Here is a 26,227-nt window from a genome sequence, read left to right on the forward strand (position 1 = left end):
TGATTTACTGGCTAAACACAAACGTGCCTATATTGGATGTGGCCAGTTTAACTTGGGAAAGGGTACTTCTCCTTCCCAGCGGGAGGGTGGAGCCAGTTTTTACCGTGCTGGTTGCTTAATTCTGATGATAGTTTTGAGCGTCTCAGCTCTTGACATTTGATCAAAGGACCATGACGTGCCAAAAGCAAAGCCTGCAATTTCTCACACCGCTCACATGAAAAGCCCCTTTGATGGGGGATTTTGTGCAATTTCGAGATATGAGACCAATTGGCAGAGACAGAAATAGGACCCTCGACAAACATCCTGTGCTACTAAGGTTCTTCTCTATCCTTTCATTCTGTAATCCAAGGCTACCATCCCTCCTCCCTCCCTAACAATGCACTAGAAAATATTCAACCCATCAGCAGGGACCCCTTTCTCTTCCAACTTGCATTATCCTTTCTTCTGCCAGTTGCAAAGCCGATTCTTTCTCATACTTTCCCCCTGGCTCCGAGGCAATACTCCGTGCCAGCAGATCAGGGCTCAGAAAGACATGAACCGAAATGATCCATTTTTATAAATTAAAACAATATTCCATCCACCCTTCTAATCTTTCTAATTCACAGACCCCCTCTAGTATTAATCACAGAACCATAGAAATGTTGGGCTGGAAGGGACCTCGAGAAGTCATCAAGTCCAGCCCCCTGCGTTGTGGCAGGACCAAGACCATCCCAGACGGGTGCTTGTCCCACCTGTTTTTAAAATCCTCCAATGACAGGGATTCCACAACCTCCCTTGGAGAGCTTAACTCCCCTTAGAGTTAGAGAATTTTTCCTAAAATCTAACTGAAATCTTCCTTGCTGCAGGTTAAACCCATTCTTCTTGTCCTACCTTCAGTGAACATGGAGAACAATTGATCACCATCCTCTTGATAACAGCCCTTTACATATTGGAAGACTATTATCAGGTTCCCCCTCCCAATTTTCTTTTCTCAGGACTAAACATGCCCAGTTTTTTTAACCTTTCCTCACAGGTCAGGATTTCTAAACCTTTTATCATTTCAGTTGCTCTCCTCTGGACTGTCTCCAATTTGTCCAGATCTTTCCTAAAGTGCGGAGCTCAGAATTGGACACAGTACTCCCGCTGAGGCCTCACCAGTGCTGAATAGAGCGGGACAATTATTATATATGACACTCCTGTTAATACACCCCAGAATAATATTAACCTTTTTCGCAGCTGCATCCCACTGTTGACTCAGATTCAATTTGTGATTCAATATAACCCCCAGATCCTTGTCCGCAGTACCACCACTTAGCTAGTTGTGTCCCCATTTTATAGCTGTGCATTTGATTTTTCCTCCCTAAATGAAGTACTTGCACTTACTCATAGACTTAAAGGTCAGAAGGGACCATCGTGATCATCTGTCTGATCTCCTGCCCAGTCGAAAAGGGACGCCCAGTCGAAAAGGGACCCTGGCCACTCCAGTCAGCACTGCTGACCGGGCTGTTAAAAGTCTGGTCAGCGGTGCAGCGGGGCTAAGGTAGGCTCCTTGCCTACCGTGGCTCTGTGTGGCTCCCGGAAGTAGTGGCATGTCCCCCTCCGGCTCCTACATGGCCAATGGGAGCTGTGGGGGCAGCGCCTGCGGATGGAGCAGCGCCTCCACACGTAGAAGCCAGAGGGGAGACATGCTGCTGCCTCTGGGGGCCGCACAGAGCCACGGTATACAGGGTTGCCTGGCTTAGCCACGCTGCGCCGCTGACCAGACTTTTAATGGACATGCTGCTGCTTCCGGGAGCTGCTTGAGGTAAGCGCTGCTTACCTCACCCCGACCCCCTTCCGCGCCCCAACCCTCTGCCCCAGCCCTGATCTCCCTCCCACCGTCCAAACATCTCAATCCCAGCCCAGAGCACCCTCCTGCACCCCAAACCCCTCATCTCCAGCCCCACCCCCCCAGCCGGAGCCCTCACCCCCCCACATCCCAACCCCCTGCCCCAGCCCTGATTCCCCTCCCGCCCTCCAAACCTCTTGGTCTCAGCCCAGAGTACCCTCCTACACCCCAAATCCCTCATCCCCAGCCCCACCCCAGAGTCTGCCCTGCCCAGCCGGAGCCCTCACACCGCCCCACCCCTCGCACCCCAACCCCTTGCCCCAGCCTGGTGAAAATGAGCGACTGAGGGTGGTGAGAGCAAGCGACAGAGGGAGGGGGGATGGAGTGAGCAGGGGCGGGGCCTCGGAGGAGGGGCGGGGCAAGGGTGTTTGGTTTTGTGTGAGTAGAAAGTTGTCAACCCTAAGGTAGGGTTACCATATTCTGTGCCTCCAAATGGAGGACACTCCACGGCCCACGGCCCCGCCCCCAACCCCGCCCTCTCCCCAAAGTCTCCGCCCCCTCCCCTGCTTCCCGCGAACATTTGAGTCGCGGGAAGCCTGAAGCAGGTAAGGGGGGAGTGGGGGGAGGAGGCGCGGCCCAGGCTGGCCCCCGGCGGCTCCAGCCTGGGTCGGCTCGGGCCCTGGGGTGCCGGCCCCGGCCGACCACCCCCGGCCCGCCCAGCACTGCCGGCCCCCGGCGGCCCGGCGCACCCCCGGGCTCCCCACGGGCCCGGCTGACCGGCTCCCCGCCGGCCCGGCTCCCCGGCTCCCCGCCAGCCCGGCTCCCCGCCGGCCCGGCTCCCCGGCTCCCCGCCGGCCCGGCTCCCCGGCTCCCCGGCTCCCCGCCGGCCCGGCTCCCCGCGGGCCCGGCTCCCCGGCTCCCCGCCGGCCCGGCTCCCCGCCGGCCCGGCTGACCGGCTCCCCGCGGGCCCGGCTGACCGGCTCCCAGCCCGGACCCCGGCCCGGCCCCGCGCCCCCGGCTCCCGGCCCCGCGCCCCCGGCTCCCGGCCCTGCGCCCCCGGCTCCCGGCTCTGCGCCCCCGGCTCCCGGCCCTGCGCCCCCGGTTCCCGGCCCCGCACCGCCGGCCCCGGCCGAGCACCACCCAGCCCTCCCGATTTTCCCGGACATGCCCGGCTTTTGGGGATTTCCCCCCGGACGGGGATTTGAGCCCCCAAAAGCCGGACATGTCCGGGAAAATCCGGACGTATGGTAACCCTACCTAAGGGGAACAGACGCACAGAGAGTTCCAGCTCCATGGAGGCCTCCACCCATGTGGAGTTCAGTGCAAGACTAAGGCCCAGATAACGTGACTAACCTCACACAGGAAAGCGTGTGGCAGAGTCTTGAGCTGAACCCAGCTCTCTGGGGTCCCACTCCAGTGCCTTACCCAAAAAGCCAGCAGCCTTCTCGTCCTGGGCGGTTAAAATCAGAACGACTGGGCACATGGCAGTATTGTACAGATGCGATCTCCACTCTACAGAGCCGACAGGCAAAAGATAATTCAGATCTTTGAACATCACAAAGAGCAGTAGGATTGGCCGGGAGTCTCCCGGAATTGACCTCAATCTCCTGGTTGCTATTGCAAGCAATCCGGGAGATCTGAACAGGCCAAAAGTCTGGTCGACGGGGGCAGCGCAACCGAGCTGAGGCAGGCTCCCTACCTGCCCTGGCTCTGCGCGGCTCCTGGAAGCGACGGCATGTCCGGCTTCTAAGTGCAGGCAGGGGCGACCAGGGGGGTCTCTGTGCGCTGCCTCCACCCCAAGCGCCCGCTCCGCAGCTCCCATTGGCGGGCCCTTGGATAAGGAGCGGGGCCTCAGGGCAGGGGGCGGGGCAAGGGTGTTTGGGTTTGGCCCAGACACGCCAAACCCAGGAAAAAAACAAAGAAAATGGGCTTGTTTTTGGCTTAATTGGCTTGTGAGTTGCTTGTTGGCTAGTTTTTGGCTTGTACCTTGTTGCTTGTTTGGCTTGTAGCTTGTGGCTTGTAGTAGCTTGTTTATTTTTTGTGATTGGCTACCAGCAAGCAGGGGGGAGGCGGGGAAAGAGTCGGGGTGCACAGCGGGCCCACCGCAGTGCCAGACTGCAGGCCGGGGGGGGATCTAGTCACTTAGCTCGCTTCGGCAGCACATATACTAAAATTGGAACGATACAGAGAAGATTAGCATGGCCCCTGCGCAAGGATGACACGCAAATTCGTGAAGCGTTCCATAAGGTTGTATGGGTTTGAGGGTAGCTCAGTGGTTTGCGCATTGGCCTGCTAAACCCAGGGTTGTGAGTTCAATCCTGGGGGGGGGCACTTAGTGATATGGGGCAAAATCAGTACTTGGGTCTGCTAGTGAAGGCAGGGGGCTGGACTTGATGACCTTTTAAGGGGGGAGGGATAGCTCAGTGGTTTGAGCAGTGGCCTGCTAAACTCAGGGTTGTGAGTTCAATCCTTGAGGGGGCCACTTAGTGGTCTGGGGCAAAATCAGTACTTAGGGGGGAGGGATAGCTCAGTGGTTTGAGCATTGGCCTGCTAAACCCAGGGTTGTGAGTTCAATCCTTGAGGGGGCCACTTGGGGATCTGGGGCAAAATCAGTACTTGGTCCTGCTAGTGAAGGCAGGGGGCTGGACTTGATGACCTTTCAAGGTCCCTTCCAGTTCTAGGAGATGGGATATCTCCATTAATTTATTTATTATTTATTTAGAGGGTTGGGGTTCTTAGGGATTGGCTTGTTCGGGCCTTGTTTTGAAATGGGATTAGTTTGATTTTTGGCTTCTTGTGAAATTCGGGAGCTTATGTACCGCGTGAACGCTGCCAACTGTGCTTTGGACTTTGTGCGATTAGCCAGTTGGCAACTCTGGGAGGAAGGAGCGACACTGACTAATTATTATATCGCCCGGCCTGGTGCTTTGCAAAACACCAGCCTCCCACAGCCCCCACGCCCTGAGCACTTTGCATCCTCAGCAGGACACACATCACGCAACGCAGGGCCAAGCTAATCGGCCAGTGCCCCTGGTGCCCTCTGGGCTGTTCCACCCTGGGTCTCTCCCTCCCCCTGCAGCCCGGTGCACTCTGGGCTATTCCCCCAGGGTCTTACCCTCCCCCTGGCCTCTGCAATCGGATAAACAAGCGCGCGATAACCCCTGCCCTCCCCTGATTGGTGACTGCGAGCCGGAGGCGGGCCGCTTTCTGCCGGGGCCGCCCTCGTCGGCCGCTGATTGGTCGGAGCGGCCGGGGGCGCGGCGCTGGCAGCCGAGGGGGCGGGGCGCCCGTCGCTGATTGGCGGAGCGGCCGGGGGCGGGGGAGGCTTGGGCCGGCCGTTGAGGCGGAGCCCGGGGGCCGTTGCCATGACTTGGGGCCGCCTGGGCAGACGGGTGCTGCTGTGCGGGGCACTAGGCGCGCGGGGTCTGAGCCGGAGCATGGTGAGAGCGGGGCCGGGCTCGCGCTCCCTCAGGCCGCCCCGCTCTATGGTCCTACCATCGAGTCGGCGGGGCGGCTAGAGAGGACCTGCCCCCCCCCCCCCCCCCGGGAGAAGGGGCCCGTTCGGCGGCTCCCCCAGCCCGGCCCTGAGGGGCGGGGGGGGGTGAGGCCTGGAGGGGCCTCCAGCCCCGCCCCCCGCCTCTCTGAATGGAGCCGGGACAGCCGGGGGGCGCGAGGCGGGTCCCGGGGGGGGGGGCGCGAGGCGGGTCCCGGGGGGGGGGGGGGCGCGGCGCGAGGCGGGTCCCGGGGGGGGGGGGCGCGAGGCGGGTCCCGGGGGGGGGGGGCGCGGCGCGAGGCGGGTCCCGGGGGGGGGGGGCGCGGCGCGAGGCGGGGGATGCGGGGGGGGGGGCGCGGCGCGAGGCGGGGGATGCGGGGGGGGGGCGCGGCGCGAGGCGGGGGATGCGGGGGGGGGGCGCGGCGCGAGGCGGGTCCGGGGGGGGGGGGGCGCGGCGCGAGGCGGGGGGGGATGGGAGGCCCCCCCCCGTTCCCGTGACGCTGAAGGGCACGCGCAGTCCGGCTGGATTCCTGCCTGCGGCGCTCGGGAGCGCGCTGGGGCCCCGGTCCCGGTCGGCGGCCTGGGGCTGCCTCCCGGCTCAGCAGCGTTGGCCCCGCCCCGAGTCCCGTGCCCGGGGGGGGGAGGGGGGGCTGGCTCGGCTGAGGCTCGCGGGGCCGCAATGCAGCGGGAGGCCGGACGGCTCCGCCCCAGTCCCCTGGGAACGCGCGGCCTCTGAGTCACCGTCACGAGACCCACTCCTGTCCCTGAGCCCCAGCAGCGCTTGTGGCCCGTGTTAATGCCTTTGAGACGCGAGATCCGTGCTGCGCTTCACCCCGTCCTCCAGCCTATCCACCCTGATCGGCGGCTTTGAGCCCATCCAGCGCTTGAACCGCTCATACCAGTGCGAACAAGGGGATCTTTGACCTGTGTGTAACTTACCCTGCAGCAAGCCCTGCCCAGTACTGTCAAGGGGGGTGTGTGTGGGGGGGGGCTCTTGGGTAAAGAAGTGGGGTGTCGTGTATGGTTCTAGACGGTTGAACCTCTTCCATTTTTGGTAGGAGTAGGTCCTTTCTTTGATCAGGTGGGAAGCCAGGAAGAGTGAGTGAAGGTCACTGTCTGAAGAGAGGCTTTGTTGGTAGGGGAACAGCCTCTCTTGAATGTGTGGCTGCTGCCTTTCCCTGGCGTGCTGCGTGTCTGACTTGTGTGCTCAAAGCCTGGGCTGAGAGACCTTCGTTGGGAAACTGATCTTGACCCTTGGCTGTCTTGCAGTGTACACAGGCGGATGACTGGCAATCTGCCAAATCAATATATGAATTCCAGGCCAAAGACATTGATGGCAATGATGTGTCCCTGGAAAAGTACAAGTAAGTGGTGGGGAGCCCAGGCGCTGTGAGCTTGGCTGGCTCAGCGAGGTACCCAAAGCACAAGCCTTGTGGCTAGCCTGTAGATAAGCTATTAATACTTTAGTCTCCTCTAATCTTGTCTAAACAACAATAAAAAGTGTTAATATTCCCAGCCCAGGGAGGAGTGCCGGAGCGAGAGCAGCACATCCAGGCCCTGGGGAGGAGGAGTGCCCCAAAGGGACTACACTAGGCAGGGGCAGCTTGGCTCCAGATGGACAGGCTCTGCCTGACTATGGGGTGGGGTTCAGAAGGTCTGTGACTTGCACCAGATGGGAGGTGTGGAGAACTCTGTGACTCGCAAATGAGCCCAGGAAAGGGGTGCATGTGAGGAGCCAGGTAGCAGGTTCCATCCAACAGGGAAGAAAAGCAACGCCCATCCTGTAGGGAGGGTCCTTGCTGCGGATATAATATCTGTCTTTGTGGGGTAGATCAGCTCCAGCCCTTTAGCGGTCAGTGACTCTGTTTCTTTCCCAGGGGGTACGTCTGCATCGTCACCAATGTAGCATCCAAATGAGGAAAAACTGACGTAAACTACACTCAGCTTGTCGATATGTACGCCAGATACGCTGAGAGGGGTTTACGCATCCTGGGCTTCCCCTGCAACCAGTTTGGAAACCAGGTGGGTGGCACCTCTGCCTTCTTGCCCTCTGCCTGCTAAGGAAAGGGGGTTCCTCTAGGGGGAAAAAAGCAGTTCTTTTTCCCTAGCAAAGGGGGCTGGCTTGGCAGCCCTAGAGACTGAAGGATCCCTGTAGTTAGCATGGGCTTGGCAAGTATTCCCAGCATATAGTGCCTTTAAGTACTACCATCAGATAAACAGCTAATTACACAGCCTCCCTAGCATATGAGTGGGAGTACAGTGTAGTCTTTGGCCCATTCACACTTTGATGTCTCTGCCAAAAATTGGTCATGGTGACTGATGTGCACACTTTGGTCTTAAAGAATTAGGCTATTTGCCATCAAGCTGGAGTAGTGCACCCAGTCTTCAGCTGGGCTGCCTGAGGCACAAGGAGGCTGTGGGTGACTCAGTGTGCATTAGAACATGAATGCCTGGCAGAGCTACACTTCCAGGTGGACCATGTGGCTCCAGTCATCTCCTGAGCCCAGTTGTATTCAAGTAACCATGCTCCCTGCCAGCTATGTCCCAGCAATGAGTGGGATATTCTAGAAGCAAGCTGCTCACGCCTCCTTCATCACCCAGCCCACCCAACTTCATTCCCTCAATGTACACGCATCCTGCCCTCCGAATCTGAGCCTGGAACTGTGTGTAATCCAAATGGAATGAGGTTCTGGGTAGTCAGTCATAGCCTAATGATGCAAGACTACTCACTTCCCACAGTAACCCTTCTCTTTGCTTCTTAGGAGCCTGGGGATGAGTCTCAGATCAAACAATTTGTTGCAAGCTATGGGGTGAAGTTTGACATGTACAGCAAGATAGAGGTCAACGGGAACAACGCCCATCCTCTCTGGAAATGGATGAAAGATCAGCCCAAAGGAAGAGGCACCCTGGGAAAGTGAGTGCAGACCCAGAGCAGTAACAGACACAGAAGGAAGTGGTAGCATTAGAGACACAGCTTGGCCCCATTTGTGTCATTGGAGGGGGGGAGCAAGTCAATCCTGGGATGAAACCAAAAGAGGAGACTTAAGCTTGCACAACTGGCAGCAGGGCGACACTGGACTGGAGAGGAAGGGGCTGTGGGGTGGATGGCTTGGAAAACTGCATGCTCATAGAGCAGTCCCCAGCTTGGACCTGTTGGAAGTAGTGGCAGAGCAGGCTGTTGGGTTAGGCGTGGGGCTGCGGTCGGTGGGTGGGCGCTCCTATCCGTGCTGGGACTGGTTTATAACCGCTGCTGTCTCACTGGTGTTCTTTCTCCTTCCTAGTGCAATAAAATGGAACTTCACAAAGGTAGGACTCTGCTCTCTTCTCACTGGGGGTTTTAGCATCTAAAATGGCCTGACCATTTGTGGTGTGATCCTGTAAGATCCAGGAGCTAAGCAAGGTTGGGTGGGAGGCTCCAAGAAACACTCCTCTGCTGGAAGAGGTGTTGGAGGCAGGGGCCGGGGAGCCTAGTAAGATTACTCCTCCTGAACAGGCATTGACCCACAGGCCCTGACCTTGCATGTGGGTCCTAGATCCAACCCTTTAAGGGATAGGGGTGTCCGGCCAGACTCCAGCTTGGCTAACTACATCCCACCTCACTCCGTTTCAGTGGGATACATCAGTCTTCGCTTTGTGCATTGGATTGTTGTGTGGTGGTGGTGAGGAAGAGCGTGCCTCATGCCAGAGGTGGCTGCATTTCAGCATTTGGGGATGGAGGTCTGGTACATAATGAGCTCAGAAGATTTCAAAGCACTCGATCCCCCTGCAAAGGAGCTGCAGTTCTTATAAGTGACCCAGGGAGGGATAGTGGTTTACCAGGTGCCCCCAACACTGCGTCTCCACCCATGGCCTCCCTGCTGCCCAGGGGAGTTAGCCATAATAGAACCTGGCCTTGACGCTCATTTCCTGTAGTGTTCTGTGCGTGACTCAAGTGTTGGGCTCCAGTGGGGCAGAGCACTCATGTGGGTCCAGGATTATTCATGCTTGTCTCTTATCTCCACAGTTCCTCATTAACAAGGAGGGCCATGTGGTGAAGAGATACAGCCCAATGGATGATCCATATGTAAGTCAGCCTGTCTGTGTGTCACAAAGCCGTAACCTTGGGGGCCAGCTCTGCCGGAACTGAACAGCCAAGCTGTGTGTCACAAAGCAGAGCTTTAATAGTAGGTCCAAACTTGGGGGTGGAAGGGAAAGAAGATACTTTGCCAATAGCTTCCTGCACTGCCCTTGCTATTAGTCATGTACTGAGACTTGGGTAATGCAGCATCGTGGCTCTGTGGCTGAGGTCCTTGTTTCTCCCCAGCCTGCAGTGAACACACAGAAAGAGCTGCTGGGTTTCCTTCCACTCTACGGGCTAACAACACTTAAGCTGCCCTTTCACCCTGTACTGGGTGGGGAGGTCTCTCTGCAGGAGTGTGATGCAGAGGGATGAAAATGAGCAGGGTGGGATGCAAGTAGCTAAGAAGCTGTGCCCACAGCTGGTGGGGATGTTGCACAGGGAGGTGTTCCTAATCAGTGGTGTAGAGCTCTGGATACAGCAGGCAGGGGCTAGTTATCCTTCATGGACAGGACAGCAGGGGGGCTCTCCACAGGCCCTCAAGAGAAACAGCACTTGACTCCCTCTTCTCTGCAGGTGATTGAGAAGGACCTGCCCGCTTTCCTGTAGACCTGGTCACTTCGACACTGGACCATTCCCTCTGCTTAGCAATGGCTCTTACCTGCTCCCTGTGGAGTCTTCCTATCCGGCCCCAATGACGGCCTGCCTTAAAGCCAGCCTGCTGGTGAGGCAGACCCGAAAGCTTGGCGTGCATTGGCGGGAAGAAGGCTTCACTGGGCTGGTGGCTGTTGCTGGGCAGTTTCCATAGACCTGACTTGGGCACTCAACTTTGTTGCAATAAAAGTTTATGCTGAAACTGACAAATGTCTTGTCTGAGTCTGTGGGAAGCAGCATAAGAAGCTCCAGTGACTCTTCCAAGTAGCAACAATCTCTGTGGGGGAGGATGCTCTCTTCTGTGCCGAGCAGGGAACAGCTGCTGGGGAAAAGTCTGGTTCTATTGGCAAGGTTTATGCTGGCCACTGTCCGAGTGGTGGGGAGCAGAAAGCAATGGACTCCGCTGCTGGGAGTTTGAAACAGGTTAGCTGGATCCTGGGGAAGGAAACATTTTATTCTGCCCCAGCCTGTGCTAAACACGAGTTTATGTAACTCCGGCTCTTGGAGCCAACAGCTGGGTCTGAGGGGATAATCCTTGGTAATACCACTAGGAATTAAGCAGCAAGTGCCAAGGCCTCCCTGGAGCTATTTTTTTCTAGATTTCCCCAAGCAGGCTAAGGCAGCATCTTCCGGCAGTTCAGCTACAGCAGGGGGTGATTAGCTGGGCTGCCTGCTGCTGGGAGCAAGGGAGGCTGCAGCATGGACCAGCCACATGTGACTTGTTTTGTGGGGCTGAATTTAGTTGTAAGCACTAGGCCAGCTGCTCTGTGGGGCACAGCTGCATTGTTAATGGACTGATGATTTCACACCAGGTGTGGATCTAGTTTCTACATTTGCATTCAAATCAACCATCTCTGTCTAACAGAACTGGCTCTGCAGTGTACAGAATTCTTACCCTCCCACAGCAGTGGGAGGGTGTCTCTAAAGGGTTAAGTGTAAAGTAGCCAGAGGGTTGGGCTCTCCCCACAAGAGACAAAGGGGGTGAACAAGGTAAACATGCTTAAAGAAACCTCCCCCACCTACCTATATTAATTAGGTAGCCAAGCCAGCTGCAGCAACTTATAGTGCTGTAGGAGTGAGGCAGCCCCCTGGGTGGAAGGATGGGCATGAGGGAGGTTGAAGGCTCCTACCTCCACTCCTTTCCCTGGTGAAACACAAACCGGGGGGGACTGAAGAACCCATCCTGTCTGACCAGTGCCCCAGCCTGCACCCTCAGTTGGAGGAAGTGTTCTAGGAGCCAGGGCATGGCAGTTAATGGGAGGGCCCTGCTGCACTCACAAACTAGCATGACGCACACAGAGCAGCACAAACCACCCCACCTGGGTGAGTCTTGAAGTGGCCTAGAGTTGTCTTGTAAAATGTCTTCAGGGGGTTTTATGGATTCTGAGGCTAGAAGGGACCATTGTGAGCAGACCTCATGTATAGCACAGGCCAGAGACCTCCACTGAATAATTCCTGGAGTAAATATTTTAGAGAAATATCCAGTTTACATTTAAAAATTGTGTGGTGGAGAATCCATGACTCTTTTGTAAAGCATTTCAATGGTTAATTACTCACTGTTAAATTACCTTATTTCCACTCTGAACTTGTCTAGCATCAACTGCCAGCCCTTGGATGGCATTATACCTTTTTTGTTAAACTGACAAGCCCTTGGTTACCTACTTGTTCCCTGGGTAGGTACTTTTAGACAATCAAGTCACCCCTGAACCTTCTCTTCATTAAACTAAAGAGAGGGCCCATCTTCCATCTGTGTCTGCAGTCAGGCTTCTAATCATTTGCACAGCTCTTTGATCAATCTCCAATTATCCACATCCCTGAATTGTAGACCCCAGAATTGGATGCAGCAGTCACACCAGGGCTAAATACAGAGGTAAAATAACCTCTACTCCTACCTGAGATTCCCCCAGTTATGCAGCCCAGGATCGCATTAGCTCTTTTGATCACATTCAGCTGATCATTCACCATGACCTCCTCTTAAGGGGCAGGAGGGGTGCAGGCCCCTGGCTAAGGAAGTGGGGTGTGGTGGGCAGTTCTATAAACTTTTCCCTTTTGGTAAGAGTAGCTTAGTATCTGTGATGACAGGGAGCAGGAGGAGAGCAAGGAAGGTAACTGGTAAAGAGAAGGTGAAAAGGTCCTGACTACCCAACAGCACACCTTAAAGCCAGAAGCAATTAACTAACAATGAAAAATGTCTGAGCATAAGCTGTTTTATAGATGCAATTAAATGCATCTGCAGCCCCAGAGTAGGAGCCCTGGCTAGCCACGAGGAGTGCAGGTGCATAGAAAAATCTAAAGCAACTGGGACCTGGTCTCAGCAGTTAAGTGGCTGGAGGACTTGTCTGCAATGGCCCATTGCAAACCAACTGGGCCTTACAGGGCTTCCCCTTCCTACAGCTCAGGGCTTTAGAAAGGGGAGGGAGGCAGGTCATCTCATTTCCTACCTGGAGAAGCTGAAGTGCACTACTGAGAAGCAGCAGCACCTTTGTGCTCTTCATTTCCACCAAAGGAGCAGTTTGCAAACTAACAGGGGATCAGCAAGGCTGGGTCTTCACTTCAAACTGCCCACAATTGTCATCTTTGCTTCGCAACGGGGCTACTGTATAAAATGTAGTGAAACGCATGCACCTCTCTCCCCCACAAACTATTGCTGGTAGAGGAGACTTAGAGCAGCACTAAGCAAGGAGGGCCCATCTTCACCTAGGGACTTGCGAAGGCAGCACACAACAGAAGCCAGCTCTAACTCAGACCCTTGCTACTTTGATTGGCACAGTGGTCAGGAACTCCTTCCCCCACTCCCACAGGTTTGGATTCTGCGGGGATTTCTTTACCTGACCTCTACATGTCTGACGGCTGAGATGAGGATGAGCCCAGATCCCAGTGGATGAACACCCCACAACAATCAACACCAGTGGAGTGGGCAGACACAGCAGAGAAGCTGACGACTGAAGAGGGGACGGCCAGCAAAGCATGCTGCCGGATGTACTCCAATAGACCCCTCTCAGGCCCAAGAGAGGCAGGGCCGCTTGTGCTGCCAATGTGGGCCCTGCTGTACAGGGCAAAAGCTCCCAGGCTGAGAGACCAGCAGTTGAGTCCCAAACATTTATTAAGTTAGGGTGAGAAAGGAAGCACCTTTCAGCATCAAGCCTTTGCCAGGCCACTTCCCCACTGGGATAGGACAAGAGAGATTAAGCAGGATTGATACACTGGACAAGAGGATCATTGATGCCACAATTAGGGATTAGTTGTGACCTTGCTGGAGTCCAGGTGCTGTAACAGCCCTATGCTCTGCCCAGAGAAGGGAATCCATTGTACAGGGACCTGGCTGAGTTGACAGAGCTCTGAGCAGAGCTCTAGAGGGATTAGTGGCAGATTTGCATCCCAAGGGAATTTTGCTACCTTGTTTACAAGAGCTATAGTCCCCTTAATGGGAGGTGCTAAATCTGCATCCTGTGATGGTAACAGTCCCAAGGACCCAGCAGAGCCAGGGCAAACAGCCTGGAGAGTCCTGGCAGGTGAGACAGCAGGAGCCACATTCAGAGCACTTGGGAGGGGAGCTAAACCCAGCCAGTCCTCCAAAGCAGGGTGTTCTTTTGGAAGCCATACAGACAGCCACCATGTACCAAACAGAGTGGCTGTCAGCATGATTTCCCCAGCCCAGGGTGGAGAGTCTCTTATTCAGAGGATTGTGCTATCAACTCCTTACGGAGGTGCTGGATAGAAACACGGTGTGACAGATACGGTAATTTCCTAAAATATCTCTGGGAGATTTTATTGAATTAAGGTTAAATAGCTTTAGAGTCCATCGTATTCTGAAAACAAAATGTATGTAGGGCCATGGGATTGTGTGTAAATTCTCTAAGGGGGAGACATGGCCAGGGTAAGCACTGGGGTGTGGCATGAACTTCGAAGGACTATTTGAAACAATGGGCCAGACCAGAAAAAACTTGCAGGATCACCAAAGGAAATACCTGGCAGAAGGGGAATACAAATTCTCACTTCCAGACTCCAGCTTTTGAAGCTACGCCCTGGGGAGAGAACTACTGTCTGGCTGATTATCTATGCAGGGTCTCTGCGAAGTAAAGGCCCAGACTGGATAAAGGAGGAAGACTCAAATTCATGGGGGTTCTTGTTCTGAACATGTAACCACAGAAACCCCGGTGTGGGGTGTGAAGGACTGACTCCTGCCAGAGGCCTGGGTGGAGTTAGGGTGAAGCTTGTTAGTAGGCAATTAAGTTCTTTTATTGGGTTAATGTGTTTTCTCTCATATGTTTTCACCTTGCGAATAAATGTGCTTGGAAGAGGTGGGTGGTACGGTCTAACTGTGGGAAATTACGCTGTTTAGAGGAGTTGTGCGGAGAAGGTAAAGCAGAGACGTTGGACTTGCTGGGGAATTCATAATATAGGCAGCGAACTGTACAGCCTGGAAAATCCCGGTCAGATGGGAGAGAGACACGGGTCTCTGCCCAAGAAGTGACAGCTGAGGAGCCAAGGGGGGTGCCCTTGGTGGAACATGAGGAAAATACAGGTGCAGGAACCCTCAACACAGACACATGGCGGGGTGGGGAAGGGGAGGAGTCACTAATGATCAGAGACCTGATGCTGCAGACACGGGGGGTGCGCACGTGTGCAGGAATTGTTTCCACGAGCGTGGACAGGCTGGGAGCAGGTTCCGGGAATTTTTGCAGAATAAAATCCCACCCCCTCCACCCACCAGAGTCAACCCACTTCCGCTCCCAGTACTGATTCAAGGTAATGCAGTTCTAATTGTCCGCTGAGTGACACTAGGGCCTCCTGCCACTAAGGCTTCGTTTGGTTGTAAGACTTGTCCACACTAGGCGGTAGCAGTTCTAGGAGCCCAAGGGGAGGTAGGTTACCATCGCCTCTGGTGGTTTAAGCCCCATATCATTTAGTCAACTGACCGCAGTAGGGCTCTCCCCCTTGCTGTCAGCGGTGGAGATAAATAGCGTAGTCCCCAGTGTAGACGAGGTCTTAGATCCTGGAGCTGGCTACCATCAAGAGAGTCATCTGGAGTCAGTAACCCATGCATCAACCTGGGGAGGGCTTTTCAAAATCACATCCAACACCAAGTCCCACCCTGAGGTTTTTATACATTTGCCCATCACCATGATCTCCAGTTGCCTAACCTAGCTCCCAGAGAGGTGAGCCTTGGGCGAGTACAAATCTAGATAGACAGAGAGACACGCACGTACACACACACATACACAGAGCTGGGACTTACACAGATCTCATGCGTGGCTTCCTTTCCATCTTTACTGAGCAGAATGCAAAAATTAGCCTTCTGATGCAAGTAGAAAATTTAGAAATTAGTCAAAGGCACATAGTCTAAAAAAAAAAAATCTCTTTACATATATACATCTCAATTCATTATAAATACACAGAAAAACAAAGGCAAACAAACAAGCGGATTAAAAAGTGCTAACAAAAAGGTGTAAGGAAGGGGAAAGGATTCATTTAAAAAAATACATACAATCAGTAGGACAACTGCATAATAATTTAGTTAAAAGATACTGTTTCATATTATTAACCCTGACAAAAACACAGGATCGGGCGGGGGAAGTATTTTCTTGAAGGTGCCCTGTCTTTTCCAGAGATTGGGAGAGAAGAATTGCATATATCTTAGAATTAAAATAGCAACAAAACCACCACATAAAACTCCCGGTCATATTTTTTGGGGGGCCCACTGGTGTGGGCAGATAGAAAGAGAGCACCTGATGATTATTCCTGAGTTTACGCCTGTTTGAAATTGGTTTTCTTGGTGTGTTTTTTAACTTTTGCTGAGAGTTTGACAGGTGCCCAAATGAATGACAAAGAAATTAAATAAGGGCTCAGGGGTTCCAAGGATTTTCAAAGATTCTCTCTGAGTGTCATGAATCCAGGGAGCATTATAAATAGAATGGGGGAGTGTATTCGATAGAACCAGGGAGGGGGCTGCCTTTATCTAGGCCTGGAAAAGGGATGTTCTCTGATCACAAGAAAGGGGCATCTTTGCTGTCTGCCTACAAGAGGCCCCTTCCTTGGCAATTCAGGTGAATGCACGAGCGGAACAAGACGGGACAGGACTTTTGTGCACACGCAGTGCTCTCCAGCAACTCAGCGCAGAGGTGGGTTAGTGCAATTAGGTGATAAACTAGGAAGAAAACTAGAGAGATTCCTGGGGGTTGGAAATGCACCACCAAGGATAGGCGCATCCCTGCCAAACAATGGATCATGTCATCTGGACTTCACAGTTTGGGCTTCCAGTTTCAGGGGGGATTTTTTCTGATCTTTGGTGTTTAGTCGGAGGCCAGGGGGCATAGAGGATATCTAGAATTCTACTCAGAACTGGCCCCTGCAAAGCCCTCCATCTCCTGGGAAGTGGGGGAATGGCATGGCCTGCCCAGCACATTATGGGCACTGCTGAAATCTAAATAATAAACCTCCTCCTCCTTCCTGGCCGGGAAGAGGCAAAGGGTGTAAAAAGACACACGACCCTCGAACGAAGGGCCGGAGACCACACCTGGACTGGCCTAGAGAGCAGGACCTACCGTGTGCAGGGCGAGGAGGGGGGAGTGAAGTGGGAAGAGAAGGAGACCATGGTCCACTGGCTTGGGAGACTAGGTGCTTCCCTGTCCCCCAGGCAGGACATGCTACCAATACTTTGCACTGGGTTACAGAGGTCACAGCACTTTAGAAAGGTAGGGGAATATCACATCCCTGTGTTACAGATGGGGAAACTGAGTCACAAAGAGAAGGCAGCTGGTTGCTAAACTCTGCTAAGTGAGACAGATCAGGTGACAATCACCGAAATCTCCACATTTGGCTGGGATCGCTCTGCAGGGGGCAAGAACACCCCACCCCACCATTAACTCCTCTAATAGCTTTGGGCCAGATCCCACTGATGGTCCTGTTCCAGCACAGATCTCCCCCCTCCATGTCCCCCAGGGACTTGCTGTGTCTGGTAAGAATTAGCCAAGGAAGAGTGTGTGATGGGCAATGGGAGTTCTGCATACTAAAGAGGCAGGACCAGTCATTGGGGTCACACTTCCTCCCCTCCAGAATGCCGGGCATGCTCCTGGAAGTGCCAGGATGACTCGACTCAGAAAAAGGAGGAACACGGGAATGGCTGAGGCAGCGAGAAGAGGGTTACAGCACAGCCAGGCGAACGCTGCCAGCCGGGAGGGGCGGGCACAGACTCCCTGCCCTGGGGCTGACAGGGACGCACTGCCAAGGAAACAAAAACCATTGTCTGAGTAAATAAGAAAGCAGGTTTACTACAGAGCTGCCCAAGTCAGAGGCGGCTGCAACGTCAGAGCTCGCTTGAAGCAGGTCCATGACCCTAGGAGCAGTGTCGCTGTCGAGGTGCTGTGTGCCTCTCCGTTTGGATTGCATCCATCCTGTGTAAAGCTAGCAGCCCTTGCAGCATGAAGCCTAGCATGCCACTGGTCCAACAGGCCTGTGTTTCTGCTCAGGGCTACTGCTGGTGGGAGGAGCAGGATGTGGCGTGCGCGGGAGAGACTATGGGGGTGCGCTGCTCAGGTTGGCTAAGCAGGAGTTTACTCTTTGGTATTCAAAGTGGAGCCGGCTGTAACAGCCATTGAAATCAACAGTGGCCTGTGCTGGCGCTTTAAGACCCAGACATGGGGCCCCTCCTGCTTTCCCGGACTCAGGCCTGGCCCCGCTGCCCAGCTGCGAACGAGCCCATTGGAACGGTACTAGCCAGTTGGCTCCAGGAGAGAACGCGACAGAGAGCTAGACTCGGAAAGCTCGGCCACCACAAGGAGCCCCGGGGCTGAGCGTGCAGACTGGCCATCAGCCATCAGGCAGAAGAGGATGATGGGAAGGCTGGCCAGGGGCTAAGGAGTTCATTGCTGAATACTGATAAAGTGGGCACATTAGTGCAGAAGAGTTGTTCCCCATCCCATTGGGGAAGTCAGGGCAGCCCAAAGCATGTCAGTTTCCCCTCCCAAGAGAAAGGAGTGGCATGGACTAACTGGAGAGCAGAGAGCGAGCACATGACCTGTAGTCAGTTGAATGTCTCTCCAGCTGGCCCCACCCAATCCTACACAGATGGATGCTTTAGCTCAGTGGTTCCCAGCCTGCACTGGGACCTCTGTCACTTCCCCCGCAGTCCCCGCCTCTGTATTAGGCCCAAGTGCCTGCCCCCCATTCCCTCAAGACTCTGGTGTTTCGAGTGGCACCAAGCTCCAGGGCTGGGATGGAAGAGCCCAAGTGTGAGCCTGGCTCCGGCTGACCCAGCCAAGCTGCCCACAACGGCTGGGAGTCACGGACACTCTGGTAACAGGATCGCTTTGGGGGTCAGAACGTTTCCGTCTGCCGACACTGCAGTTAGCAGCTGTTGCACACGCCCCGGGGAGAGGGGGGTGAATCCCGGCCTTTGAACTCTGTAGTCGGTGTGGAGATGGGTGTGGGGAGGGGCTGGGGCCGTCCATGGCTCTCCTCTCTGTCCTACCTGGGCGCGGTTGTTTGAGCAGGTCCATCCCGCAGCAGAGGACATGGGTCCCGATCAGCTGAGCTCTGTGATAAAAGCACTTTGCCACCCCCACCCCCCCTTTATACACACGATATGTACAACTCTATACATGTGTGGCTGTATATTATATATAAATAAACTTTGCTGTAAGGAATACGCGATCCCCCTGCCCCCGAACTGAGACACGCGGGTCATTGCAAAGCAATACAGAGCCAGGCCTCCCTCCGCGCCAGCGCTCCTGCCAAAGGCAGGCAGGCGAGAGGCTAGGAGGGGCACGGCGCCTGTGGCTGAGCCCCACAGCTGGCCCCTCAGAAGTGTTCAAAGGGCCTGGTGAACTGGATGACGCTCTGGCGCTCCTGGGAGAGCGCGCTGTCCTGAGGGGCCACGTACAGCGTCCTCAGCATGTCTTCCAGCACCTCCTTGAAATTGATGTTCTCCTGCTGGGCTAAGTCTTCCGGCGGCAGCGTCTGCAGGTGGTCGGGATGGGGGAGAGGCACGTGGTCGTGCGGGGACGGGTTGAGAGGCATGTTCCCCGCCAGAGCTGGGGCCGGGCTCTCGAAGACGGGAGGGAGGCTGAAATGCAAGGGCATCCTGTGCTGCTGGTGTGGCTGGAGAACAGGCTCCGGTGGGAAGTGTAAAGCACCCAGGGGGTCAGGCTTCAAGGCCAGGTTGGAGAGGCTGTCGCTGGGAGGGCTGTAGGTCAAGTCCAGGATCTCGTCCTGGTGCAGGGAGTGTCTGGGCAGGGGGAGCCTGACCACAGGCTGGCAGAGGTCATGGGGCTGCTGCAGGACATGCTGTGGCATGGAGTACGGCAGGCTCTGGTCCTGGGCCAGAAGGGCCTGGTGGTTATGCTTCTGCTTTACATTCTCGTCCATCTGCTTCAGCTCCTCCCGCACTCTATGGACACAGCTCTCGGGGATCTTTATCCCTGGGAGATGGAACATGCTGTGTCAGTCCCCAAAGCACCTGAGCTCCTGGGAGGGGACAGGTGAGGGGCCGTGGGAGTGGGACCCAGTGTCTGGGCTAATCGCATCCCTCAGCCCCGCGCCCCCGGCTGCCAGTTTCACTGCCTACACAGCAAGCTGCATCCCCACAGCTCTGCAGCCCTGTCCTAGGAGCTGGCTGCACCTGGGCTTGGCAGCAGAGGAGACAGCAGGTGGTCCACAGCCAGGTTCCCAGACTGCGCTAGTGTGATGGCATCAGTAGTCCCTGCAGTGAAGGGTGCCAGGGGGCACGCGTGTAGTGGGCAGCAACAGCACTGCCTTCACACCCAGACCGGGCATCTCAGACCTGAGCAGAGGGTGCACCATGCCTGGGACATGCCCAAATGCTGGGCTAATTCCCCTTCCCCACGCCACCCCAGGGATACAGATCCCCAGCTCCATGGCAAGGCCTGGCCCGGAGCATGCAAAGTGAATGGGCCGGGAGTTACATGCTTCTCCTGCTCTCATCCCACAGGATCTCCTTAATCACAGAGCTGCCCGGTCAGGATCGGGGAGAGGAGAGAGACCTGCAGGGCCCTGCTTGGAAAAGGAGGGAATCCAGGAACCCCACCACATCCCCCTGAAACATGGCATGCAGCTCACTTCCTCTTCCGCGCCGCCCAGCACGCTGACCCCTGCACTCACCAACTTGTTTTTTCTTCTCCTTGGTCTTGAGGCGGACGATCTGCAGGTAGCTGGTGTTGGTGATGTCCGACATGATGCTGGCGATCTTGCTCCAGACCCGCAGCAGAGCGCCGCACAGCATGTAGTAACGGCGCAGGCGCATGCCCTGGAAACACTCTTTTCCCTCTTGGATTAGTTTGCAGGTTCTGTTCCTTCAGATTTGCAGAGAGGAAGAGAACAAGAGTTACCAGCAGCCCCTGCACCTAGGAGCAGCCCCTCCCTTCCCCTGGCTTTTGGGGGTGGGGAGTGAGTGGAAGGAGGATGCCCCTCTCCTCCCCCGCAGGTGGCTGACCCCAGATGTGGGGCAGCAGGGAGCTAGCTCCAGCAGTATTCGTGGGGACCCCTGGGACAGGACAGGCAAAGCAGCTCACAGAAGAAGCAGGGTCATGCAGAGCGGTGAAGAGCCAGAGACAGCAGCAGCTACCCCTGTTTGGACAGGGCTCTGGCTCTGGGAAGGACAGGGCTCCGAGCTTCCCCAGCAGGGAGCCCAGAGTAGGCCAGGCCCTCTGGCACTGGGCGTCACTTACCAGACGGCGTGATTACACTTTGTGAAGGAGAAGAGGTAGCTGCTCTCCCAGTGTTCCTTGGCTTCCTCGGGCCGCACCTGCAACAGACACCGCCAGAGGCCAACTTAGACTTTTACTTTTCCACTCTCCTCAGGGTGGTGGAGGGCTAAGGCCCCGCACTGGGAGTCAGGACACCTGGGTTCTATCCCCAGCTCTGCCAGAAGGGAGGGGACTTTGGGCAAGTCACAGCACCTGTGTGCCTCAGTCTCCCCAGCTGTAAATTGGGAACAGTGATTCCTGCCAGGAGTGCCGAGAGGCTCCACTTGTAGAACTAATAAATGAAATTGTTTTTAATTGTTCACTTTATTAATGTAACTACATAAGTAAAGTTTTATGAATGAAACAATATTCATTCATAAAACCGGTTACCCCAATAACTGGCTAATTAACAGTTAAGATGCTTGTTAAGAGCCATAGCTGTTCAGTCAGCTGCCTTTGTAAGTTTCACTATCAATCCAATTCCTGCTTAAACACTGAGACTTGCACTGTTTCAGTATTGTAACTGCTGTTCACTGTTTGCCATCCATTATACTTGTCTATATTGTAACTTCTGTTCACTGTTTGCCATATTGTAATTCAAACCCCATTTTAAAACGCTGACTCCATTTTGTAAGGGCTTGCTGCAACCTTCATTTTTGCAAACCCTGCCGTAATCTTATTAGTTTAGTTTAGATGTGTGGATGAGGTATGGATGGATGATGGAATCAACCTCCAGCCCCAGCCTGTCCTGATTAAATAAAGTTCAAACACCAAGGGCTGAAGATGCAGACAAGAGCCCTAACAAAGAAAGAAGAATCCACCCTAAAAAGAAAAGGTACAATAGAAGGAAGATCAAAGCCCGGTCTGAGGCTGAAAGTCATGTCTGCAATTGACGGGTGATCAATCACCAAACCCAGAGGCAGCATGACACAGCAAGCAAAAAAGGATGGGTGAGATGGAAAACTTTGGAGGAGGGTAACATTCTGCTGCCAACATGGGAGGGCATCGGTGCATGCCCAACAGAGACCCAGCACGTCCTTGTGCCCGGCTTTCCTGGCCATGCAGCAGCTGCAGAACATCTGATGGGGGGTGTGTGTGTGTGTGTGTGTGTGTGTGTGTGTGTGTGTGTGTGTGTGTGTGTGTGTGTGTGTGTGTGTGTGTGTGTGTGTGTGTGTGTGAGGTATAATGTGTGCGTATAAGGATTAAGATATTAGTTATTGGTCATAAATCAAATTGTTATCATAATAAATGTGGCATCTTTATCTTGTCCCCTTTAATAAGATCCTGCTAGTTTTTCTTGGTATAACACACTGATCGGTGTGCATGGCACGCTGAGGTGCACACATGGCAGCTAGACAAGGGCAAGCACGGAAGGTACGGCTGATTTTCCCTTTTCCCCTGTGCTGACGGCAGTGTTGGCATTTGAACACAAGGGAGCAAACAACGCCTGGACACGCTCTGCCAGGCAGGGAGCAGAGCGCTGATCCGTCGAGTCCGATACTCTGCATCCAGCCCTGGCAAAGGGCAGCCAACCCCCCCATGCACTCTGAGCCCCTCATACCAGCACTCCTCTCCCGGTGCCCGCTGTACCCCTCCGGGGCGTCAGCGTTGGGTCTGAAGAACACTGACCTGCTGAGAATTTGGACGGACGTGTCCGAGCTCAGCCGCACGCTGGCGCCGGGGGGAGATTTGCTGCGCATGCCTCTGGGAAGGCAGAGCCCATCCCTACATCTGTGCTTACAGACCCATGCGCCCGCAGAGCTTCGCTCCCAGGGGAGCGTTCGGCCCCAAGGACTCTCCCTCTGCCCCGACCGTGGTTGGGTCACAGGTTCCTTGATCAGCTGCAATTCTCATGTGCGGAGGGCAGCCGGGGCACAGGCAGGGTCCCTCCCGCTCAGCCTTGCGGGAGACGGAGGGGAAGGGCAGCAGCAGGCTCCTGTGGCTCCCACCTACCTGGCGGTACTTCTTGAAGAGGCTTTCGAGGCTTTCGGGCTGGCTCTGCTTGCCGATGTTGGGCTTGTAGAGGATGAAGTTCTTCCCGCGGCCCTGCTCCGCCAGCAGGCAGGTGTATTTACAGCCTCGCGTCTGTGGGCACAAGGTGCAGCGTTAAACTCGCGTGCGCCGTGGACAGATTGGACGCGGCGCCTCCCCAGAAGGGCCACGCTTCCAACGTATGTCTGCACCCCTGCTTCCGAGAGCGGGGCGGCTGACGGGGACGCTGGCTCTGCAGTGGCTGTACACTGGCGGCAGGGGAATTCCAGTCAGCATCCTCCCCCATTCACTCCTCCTGCCGTGAGCTGGGCTCACTCCATGGCGGGGAATGCGCTGGCCGAGCGGAGATGGCTCCAGGAACAAGGATCTTTTTGTTACTCCCATTACAATCTCCCTCCTCCCCCACCCTCGGCCTTTTGAAGTCAACCCCCCTCCTGCGCTGGGCAAAATGAAACTGCAGCTCCACAGAGGCTTTTCTGGGCCCCTGGTGACTGGTCAGTGAGGCATCGATCGTTGCCACTGGCCTCTTGCTGGCTGCCAACAACCAGACGCCCCCGCTGGAGCCCATCTCAGACGTGTGGGGCAGGAGCCCTGGTGGCGCTGGGGAGTTCACCTTGTGGGAGAGGTAGAAGCCGTCATAGGTGCCTGTCAGTTTGAGCGATTTCTCGTAGGCCTCCTCCCACTTCAGGCCTCTGTCGACGCTGATCTAACAGGACAAATGAGAACCCTCGTGTTTTATGGATGGCAGGTGTCGGAGCGTCTCCCCCCCCCCTTTTCTCTCTCACACTCTCTCTCTCTCACACTCTCTCTCTCTCTCTCCTTAGCCTAAAGATGAGCAGACCCTGCATTCGCCCCGCTTCCCGTCCCCATCATTCCCACGGCAACGATAGCAATTGCTTCCATGGTAGAGTAACCGGGGGAAGCACTGGCTGCAGTGTAGCAACTACAACTAGGCACACGCGGCACAGACCACAGCCGCTCTGGCAGGAGGAAAGGCAGGAGAGTGTGAAGCCCAGACACTGTGTAAAGGTGAGTGGGTGGGCAGAGCGGTACCGAGATCTCTGCCAAAACATGCCCCATGGGACGGGAGCGTCCGGGAAGTGCCATGCTGGAGACCCAGCAAGAATGCCTGCCAGCTCGCTCAGCTCAGGGAACTGGGGCTAGGCAAGGTGCCCTCCCGTGCCCAAACAGGGGAGAGGACACTTTAGCTGCTGAAGTACCCATGTGCTAGGATGGGGACGAGCTGATGGGCAGAGACTCTCCTTGGCTCCTGTGTACAGCGCCTAGCACAAGAGGCCCTGATCGGGGTCTCCTGGCACCACTTCAATACCAGCGTGCGGGACACAGTCTCCTTCCTGCGGCTGCGCAGCCTACACCTGGACAAGGAGGACCAAGATCCAGGCCAGGAACAACAGCCGGAGCGAGAGCTGCCCAAGAGTGGCGATGTGCTCTGGGTACCCATGGGCAGGGCTGCCCTGGCAGAGACCTTACCTAGCCCCTTACCTCATAGAAAACCACCTGCCCGTCCTGGGGGTGCCCTGGGGTCAGGAAAACCTCCTTGCTCTCCTCGTAAATCTCATCCACGCCGGGGGCTAAGTCTGTGGAGGCAGCAGAAAGAAACAGCCCTTAGACCTCTGGTGAGCGGCAGAGCTCCACGTCGCAGCCTGGCCACATCCCCAGGCCACCTCCATTGACTCCTGGGGTTCCCAGCCCCGCCCCCTGGGAGCTCTGCACTGGGTTCAGCCAACCCTTGTGGTGCAACAACTCCCTCACGTTCATTGCAGGGCAGGGATCAGGCCCGGGCCCTGCAGCTGGGGGGTTATTAGGGGAAGCTGAGAGTCCCTAATCCCACAGCCCCTCAGCTGCCCTGCAGCCTGTGCTTCTCTTGGGGTTTGTCCTGCTGTAGAAGACCCACCAAGGTCTGGGCACCAGAGCGTCCTGGGCCGTCAACCTGGGGATGCCGTTCCCCCAAGCCCGTCCCGAGCATCCTTCCTGTGAGACAGCACCCAGTGCAGGCTTATCACCAGCCAGGGCCCCCACCTTCCCTAGCTTAGGGCAGGCACGGAGCCCTTCAGAGCGCTGCTCCCTTCCCCTGGATGAGCCAGTGGGGTCACGGCACTACCATCTTCTCCCAGCAACTCACCCCGTAGGCTGAGGCACAGGGGCAAGCTCCTAGCACTCGAAAGCCCAGGCTGGGGTTTGAATCCCGCTCTCCTGATGGGTGCTGGCCTAGCATGGAAGGGCACCAGCTTCTCCAGGTCTGAACGCCCAGCAGGGGGCGGGGTCGCCAGAGTGTGAAGCCCAGACCAGGTCAAGAGCTAACGGGAGCGTAGGATGCACAGAGTGTAGGCAGCCCAGCCACACCCAGCATCCGGCACAGAAAGCCACTGGCCATTGAAGAAGTGCCTGGGTTTGAAGGATGCAGCAGCAGGAGACATGACACCAGCGGGCTCCGAGCAGGGAGGAGTTCCCCCCGCCCCTCTCCCTTCTCCTACCTAAGATGCCCATGTCATATTTGCCCTCCTTCTTGTCCTTCTCAATCAGGTGGTCGAAGGTGTCGGTGAAGTACTGGAAGAGCATGTTCTGCTTGTGCACCTCCAGGCCCAGGATGCGATTCAGGAACTTGGTTATGGAGCAGTCTGCAACGGAGAGCACAGCTCAGGGTAGGGAATCTATGCAGCTCAGTGACAACTCCCCCTCCCCCCAGCATCCCAGAGAGCAGGGGAGCACCTCTGCTTTCTCCAGGAGAGCTGGCAGGGGGACCCATTGGAAGCCAACACTCCCAGAGCCCCCAGAGCTTGGCTGGTAGTCAGGCTGGGCCTCGCAGACCAAGGACTGGCAAAGATGCTCTGCTTCTGCTGGCCAAACACCTGCAGCGCTTCCCTCTGGCTTCCCAAGTGCTGTGTCCCGCGCCGGCTACCGGACAAGTCTGACGTGAGCCAGGAGGACGGCAGCAAACGTGTGCTACGGTAACTTAGCGTTGTCCCTCCACAGGGCGGGGAGGAGATTCCAGGCTTACCCTTCTCCACCGATACGTAGCCGTATTTCATCTCCTTGCAGCAGATCCCGACCGAGATGAGACCGTGTTTCATTTCTAGAATGACAGAAGGGGAAGCACATGCCTTGAAGGTTGTGAGCTGTGGTGTGGCCTCCACCCCAATGCCACGAAGTCCCTCATCTCAGCAGTCCTGCTACAGGGCTGCTTCCCCTGCTTGCTAAGATGGCCACTCCCCCGATGACAGAGAGGACAATCTCCTGGCAAAGCCTTATTGAATTAAGGTGACGTAGCTTTGGAGTCCCTTGTATAAAAAATGTGATATTGATGTATTACGGTGGGACGGTAAGTAACTTCTCTGAGGGGAGCCGTGACCGAGGTAAACCCTGGGAAGTGTCAGGAGCGTCAAAGGACTATTGGAAACAAATGTGCCAGACAAGAATGAACTGTGGCAAACAAGTACCGTGGGTTTCCCACCCCCTGGCTGTGCAAAAGCATGGCCCTTTTGATGCTACCCCCCGAGGAG

At 55.6% G+C, this 26,227-nt stretch overlaps 2 protein-coding genes and 1 non-coding gene across 5 annotated transcripts in view; 2 read left to right on the forward strand and 1 right to left on the reverse strand.

The window, feature by feature from the left end:
* The first annotated feature begins 3,952 nt into the window (after positions 1-3,952).
* LOC128828952 (U6 spliceosomal RNA) lies at positions 3,953-4,057 on the forward strand. The gene has a single exon (XR_008443264.1). It is a non-coding gene; the product is annotated as a U6 spliceosomal RNA (small nuclear RNA).
* Positions 4,058-5,139: 1,082 nt separating this feature from the next.
* Positions 5,140-10,221, forward strand: GPX4 (glutathione peroxidase 4). The gene is made up of 7 exons (XM_054013711.1): positions 5,140-5,247; positions 6,570-6,664; positions 7,178-7,322; positions 8,063-8,214; positions 8,582-8,606; positions 9,304-9,363; positions 9,934-10,221. Exons 1-7 carry the CDS (start codon positions 5,173-5,175, stop codon positions 9,964-9,966), a joined length of 585 nt encoding a protein of 194 aa, XP_053869686.1. The 5' UTR covers positions 5,140-5,172; the 3' UTR covers positions 9,967-10,221.
* Positions 10,222-15,257: 5,036 nt separating this feature from the next.
* Positions 15,258-26,227, reverse strand: part of SBNO2 (strawberry notch homolog 2) — a 111,821-nt gene continuing 100,851 nt past the window's right edge. For all 3 annotated transcript variants that reach the window (XM_054013626.1, XM_054013625.1, XM_054013627.1), the window contains 8 exons: positions 25,726-25,800; positions 25,202-25,345; positions 24,210-24,304; positions 23,320-23,412; positions 22,668-22,799; positions 20,697-20,773; positions 20,131-20,321; positions 15,258-19,430 (listed from right to left, as the gene is read on the reverse strand). In XM_054013626.1, the coding sequence (XP_053869601.1) occupies positions 18,811-19,430; positions 20,131-20,321; positions 20,697-20,773; positions 22,668-22,799; positions 23,320-23,412; positions 24,210-24,304; positions 25,202-25,345; positions 25,726-25,800 (1,427 nt within the window). In that variant the 3' untranslated portion in view covers positions 15,258-18,810. The remainder of the gene's footprint in view (positions 19,431-20,130; positions 20,322-20,696; positions 20,774-22,667; positions 22,800-23,319; positions 23,413-24,209; positions 24,305-25,201; positions 25,346-25,725; positions 25,801-26,227) is intronic.

The sequence above is a fragment of the Malaclemys terrapin genome, chromosome 24 (genome assembly GCF_027887155.1).
Source record: "Malaclemys terrapin pileata isolate rMalTer1 chromosome 24, rMalTer1.hap1, whole genome shotgun sequence".
In the NCBI taxonomy this organism is placed as follows: domain Eukaryota; kingdom Metazoa; phylum Chordata; order Testudines; family Emydidae; genus Malaclemys; species Malaclemys terrapin.